The sequence below is a fragment of the Penaeus vannamei genome, chromosome 18 (genome assembly GCF_042767895.1).
Source record: "Penaeus vannamei isolate JL-2024 chromosome 18, ASM4276789v1, whole genome shotgun sequence".
In the NCBI taxonomy this organism is placed as follows: domain Eukaryota; kingdom Metazoa; phylum Arthropoda; class Malacostraca; order Decapoda; family Penaeidae; genus Penaeus; species Penaeus vannamei.
In genome coordinates this window covers 14,956,952-14,962,744 of record NC_091566.1, presented here as the reverse complement: position 1 = coordinate 14,962,744, position 5,793 = coordinate 14,956,952, and the positions used below count along the sequence as shown (strand labels likewise).

General features: G+C 47.1%; 1 protein-coding gene across 1 annotated transcript in view; it reads left to right on the top strand.

Annotated features, from left to right (window-relative positions):
- The window catches only part of LOC138864730 (insulin-like peptide receptor), a 17,374-nt gene extending 12,027 nt beyond the window's left edge, over positions 1-5,347 (top strand). Inside the window, exons 4-6 of the mRNA XM_070132928.1 lie at positions 3,688-3,861; positions 4,309-4,576; positions 4,832-5,347. Of these exons, the coding sequence (XP_069989029.1) occupies positions 3,688-3,861; positions 4,309-4,576; positions 4,832-5,207 (818 nt within the window). The 3' untranslated portion in view covers positions 5,208-5,347. The remainder of the gene's footprint in view (positions 1-3,687; positions 3,862-4,308; positions 4,577-4,831) is intronic.
- Positions 5,348-5,793: the final 446 nt, after the last annotated feature.

The window sequence follows — 5,793 nt, the reverse complement described above, 5'->3', positions numbered from 1 at the left end:
ACCCAGGGTTGTCTCTTACAGAGACCTGATGAGCAGGATCAGCCTGTGGAAAGCGAGCTGGGTGGCTGTATAACCTGAGTTGGCGATCCCGGATTGTGCAGGTAACAGGTCCTTGGTTAGACACTTGGTCCCGCCAACAGTACGCCATGATCCGGCGCAAGGACCTATTACAAAAGGCATCAAGACGAGACTCCAGGTCACTGGATAATGTCCAGGTTTCACTACCGTAGAGTAAAACTGGCATTATCAGGGCCTTGAAAACCCGTAGCTTGGTCCTTCTGCACAGGTACCGGCATCTCCAAATACTCTTGTCAAGAGAGTTCATGACCCCTGCTACCAGGCCAATCCGTCTGCTGACTTCCTGGTCTGACAGCCCAGAGTTATGAACTGCACTACCAAGGTATGTAAAGCTCTCTGTGACTTCAATGTCCTCGCCGCAAGCACGTACCGACCGAACAGGTTCTCCAAACAAGTCCCAAACGACCGGAATCTTGGTCTTGGTCCAGGAGACCTCTAGACCCAAGGGCTTCACTTCATTCCTAAATGCATCAAGAGCCACCACTAAGATTTCCAAAGACAGATAGAATAGCAACATCATCGGCATAGTCAAGGTCTTTAACCTTGATATTGCCCAGTGTTGGTCCACAATGTCTTTGAACAGTAGCTCTGCCTAGTATCCAGTCCATGCAAGTATTGAAAAATGTTGGTACAAGAACACACCTTTGCCTCACTCCTGAACTGACAGGAAAGAAGCTCGACAGACCCCTACCACACATTACAGCACTTTCAGTACCAGTATTCAGGTTTGCTATTAATTCAATAATCCTTGTTGGAATTCCTCTCAGTCTCAGGATCTCCCAGAATGATTCCCGATGCACTGTATCGAACCCCTTCTTGAGGTCGATGTAGGATGCAAGCAACCCACGTCCGAACTCACGGACGTGGGATATATATATATATATATATATATATATATATATATATATATATATATATATATATATATATATATATGTATTTATACAGGTATATATAGAGGTATATATATATATATATATATATATATATATATATATATATATATATATATATATATATATATATATATATGCATGTGAGCGTCTCTCTCTCTCTCTCTCTCTCTCTCTCTCTCTCTCTCTCTCTATCTATCTATCTATCTATCTATCAATCTATCTCCTCCCAGTCTCTCTCTCTCTCTTTCTCTCTCTCTCTCTCTCTCACACACACTTTCTCTCTCTCTCTCTCTCTCTCTCTCTCTCTCTCTCTCTCTCTCTCTCTCTCTCTCTCTCTCTCTCTCTCTCTCTCTCTCTTCATACATCTTTTGCCACCACCAGTTAAATACCTATCATCAACTCTGCAAGTAAACTTCTGCCAGCTGGAGGGAGGAATCTCAAGGTCCGGGATCCTCAGCCGAGTTCTGAAAGGCCCGGATGTCGGTTAGCCTCCGACGCGTGACTTCGATGATGGGGATCCTGTTTGTCCTTCTGCTCTCCGGGAATCCTCTGCGCCTGTGCCTCTTCGGTCTTCGCTTGGGAGAGCGCTGCCTTCTGCTTGGATAAGATGACCTTCTGATATTTTCTAGACATATATATATATGAAAGCAAGAGAAGAGAAGAGACAAAAAAGAATATTCCTGATTTATAACACGACTGCATGAAATGAAACCTACACATAAGTAGAAAAAGTGACCATGCAACGGATTTTTTAAAACATGTTTATTTCAGTGTAGACCAATAGTACTTAGTTATTGAGCGTTTCATAAGATCAGTTCCGAAGATCCATGCCATAACTGTCCAAAGTGTCTCCATTATATCTCCATTAAACAGAACAATATACAGACATATAGAATTTCTCAAATGATTTGGTAACGATGTCTGACCTCAAGCATTTCCAAAATCAGACCAGGAACCGAGCCATTTGGAATTCATGTGATGCTGTTAGTCCTCCGACGCGCAAATCATATTCGGAGAAATTCAATAGTATAAGGGGTTGAAGTTAGGAGAGGAGAGTGGGAGCGCGAAAGAGGGAGAGAAAGGGATGGAACGAGAGAGGGCGGGAGAGAAGAAAGGAAAAGAGAGAGGGATGGGAAGGAGAGAGGGCGAGAGAATGGGGTGGGAAGTGGAGGTGAGAGGGAAGGGAAGGAAAGAGGACGATAGAGAGGGAAGGGAATGAGAGAGGGCATGAGAAAAGGATGGGAAGAGGAGAGGGGCGGGAGAGAGAGGGACGTGAAGGAGGGAGGTATGGGAAGGAGAGAGAGCGAGAGAGAAAGAAGGGAATGAGAGAGGGCGAGAAAGAGGGAAGGGAAGGAGAGAGAGGGAAGGGAAGGGGAAAGAGCGAGAGAGGAAGGGGCGAAGGGAGTAAGAGAGAGGGAGAAAAGGAGGAAACTATATAAAGGAATCTATAGAGAGAAAAAGAGGTAGAGGGAGATGAATAGACAAATGGATAGATAGATAATTAGAGAAAGAGGAAGGAGAACGATGGAGGGAGGGATAAAGAGAGAGACAGACAGACAGACAATAAATGTATGAATGAATGAGAAAGAGGAAGGAAAAAGAAAAAAAATCAGAAGACAAAGATAAAATCCGAGGAGAGGAGAGAGAATGCGAGCGAGCGTACAAGCCAGCGCTCTTATTAGACGAAACAGCTGTTTTGTGTTCCACGAGTTACGAAAAGAAATGGCGCGCAGGCCAAGGCGTCGCGCGGGCGGTGATACAGGTCTCTGACAAGGACGGGAATTTTGAGCGGTTCCTTGGTTTCCGTTGTATTGTGTGTGTGTGTGTGTGTGTGTGTGTGTGTGTGTGTGTGTGTGTGTGTGTGTGTGTGTGTGTGTGTGTGTGTGTGTGTGTGTGTGTTTGTGTGTGTGTGTGTGCATATTTATAGTGTTTTATTTCGTACAAAATGAGCGATTTCAGCATATTCCCAAAACAGTAATTTTTCCACCGTATATTCAAATTTCTTCACTTAGCCTTTAGGAAGAACAAAACAAATTGTCATTATCATTATAACAAAGACAACGCAATTTCTGGCGTTTTACAAGATGTTCTTCTATTCATGACCATAATACTAAGTAATTCTAGCAGGTATCTTTAGATTAAACATTCACTATCATCAGTAACAATATACTCCAGTTTTTATTATGCTTGCTATTATGATTATCATCTTGCAGGCATATAATTATTTCAAACTGTATCACTGTCATCAAATCTAACACAGCATTACCAATATTTTCATTGCCCCAGAAACCAAACGCCTATATCTTCTGTAGCATCATCTTTGGCATTGTCTTTATTCCTCCTCTTCTAATCTTCCGGAGACTGACTTTCACCATCCTCACCATCTCCATCGTCCTTTATTTATTTCCTTTATACAACACTGCCATCGTCACCATAGCCTTCCTCGTACCAGCATGACTGTTGCCACTAACAGCTAATATCAAGCATCAACCACTAATAATAACCGCCAACAATCAGCATCAACCACTGAAAACAAATAACATCCTTTAACCATCACTAACAGTCTCCAGCAACCACCTACAATCACTAACAATCCCTCCCCTCTCTAGCCCCCCCTACCAACAACCCTCTCTCACCCCCTCCCTCTCACTCTCCCTCCCTCGCCCCCCCCCCACCACCACTAACCTCTCACCCCTCCCCCTCCCTCCCCCAGACCCGACCGAGCCCGTGGGCCTCGAGTGGGTCCCGAGGAACAGCTCGACGGTGGCTCTGGAGTGGCGCCCGCCCCGGAGGCCCAACGGGAGGGTCGCCCACTACCTCGTCTCGCTGCAGCTCCTGCCGGACACGCCCAGGATCCCCCCGGACCTCAACTTCTGCAGGCCAGAGAGTGAGTTTTTTTTTTTTTTTTTTTTTTTTTTTTTTTTTTTTTTTTTTTTTTTTTTATTATTATTATTAGTGTTGTGTTTTCTGTACTGTTTTTTTGATTCCCCTGGAACTACACTTTATTGTTACATTTATCCTTGTTGTTTTTGTTATTATCACTGCCATCGTTGTTGCTATTATCAGTGATTATCACAGTTATTGTTATCATTACCAACATTATCATATTCTAGTTTTTGGTAATATAATTCTATTGTTATTATGTTTATCCTTATCATCACCACCATCACAATCTTTATGCTTTCTTTTTTAAATTATTATCCTATCACCATTACCTCCTTCCCGCCCCCACTCCCCCCCCCCACCCCCACCCACCCCTGCCAACCCCCACCTCCTCCCCTACCCGTCCCCACTCCCCCTCGCCCCACCCCCCCTCCCCGCCGCTGCCCCTCAGCCCGTGAGTACATCGACGACAAGATGCTGGCGCTGGCGGAGGCCGAGAAGGTCAGCCTCGCCCGGAGGAAGACGCCGGCGGCGAAGGAGGACGTGCGCGACGAGGGGGCCAAGGTCGGGCCGGAGGGGGGCGAAGAGTCGTGCCAGGCGCCGCCCACGCCCTCCTGCTGCGCCTGCCGGGACGCGGGCGTGAGCGGCAGCGAGGACCAGGAGGTGATGGGGCAGATCGCCTTCGAGGATTTCATCATGGACAATGTCTACGTCAAGAAGTAAGGCCGGAAATCGCTGCTCTCCCTTTCGACTTTTCTCGGCTATTTCATGCTGTTTGTTATCAGAAGAAGAGCCTCTCCGGTGTAATGAAATAAATATTTTATAGTAATAAATAAACAGTTTATTCATTCGTTCATACTGCACATCATAATGATAACAATCCAATCCTGTTGTTTCAACATGACTGCAGGCTAAAACATTTCTCAATCTCATCAAGTTGCTGACCTCGTTTTGTATCTCGTGACCTCGCCCAGGGTCAACAGGTCAAGGAGGACTCGCGCAGCGGACGACGACGACGACGCCGCCTTCGGCTCGGTGTTGTGGCTGTACCAGCAGGAGCAGCGCGCCGAGCCGGACGCGCCGCCGAGGGCCCCCCGGAGCGCCGCGGCCACGGACGACCCCCTCGGCGCCTGGGAGACGGCGGCCTCGGCGTCCTCTGGTGCACGGCGGCCGCCCTCCTCGGGCCTCCATCCGGGTCCTGCAGGAGGGGAATTCCCGGTCCACGAAGGCCACTCCGTCAAGGAGTTCCCGTCGCATCTGGGCATCAGGCCCGAGTACCAGATTCACGAGGAGAACCTCGCGAAGTACACCGTCATGGAGGGTGAGTGTGGGACTGCGTGGGAGTTATGAAGGAAAACGCCTCAGCAGCGTCTTCTTTTCTTCCTGTCTCGTCTCTAAATCTGATACATTTAGAACTATCAGCTGAAAAAAATGTTTCAAACTGCTTATTTCTCTTTCTTTTTTATTTTTAAACCTGATAACTAAGGTTTTTCCTTCGCCTTCGACCTTCCGCACTCACACGACGGGATATACATATGTTTCACCAGAAATCGCGCCAGGAAGGAAATCACTCCTGTCTCCTCTTTCGTACAAAATGACGATGTTGTAAACACCCGACGATGAGTATCATTTCCCCGCAATGAGAGGCCGCAGTTTAGCTTCTTGTCCTCCGAAAGACTCGAGGCGAACGCGGCAATTTCCGTAATTCCACTGGACGCCAGAACGTAACCACAGTGCAAGCGAAAGTTCACACTGCAACGCCTCCGCGACCTGCAATCACCGCGAATCATTTGGAACATTATCCGTGTCTGAACATTTTTATGACAACCGCTAGACGTGAAGTTACATGAGTTTCCCTCGCGTAATCCGTCGGAACTGCTCCTTGGTTCCACGCACGACGCGCGGAACGTGAGCCTCGTGTTACGACGCGAGAAAA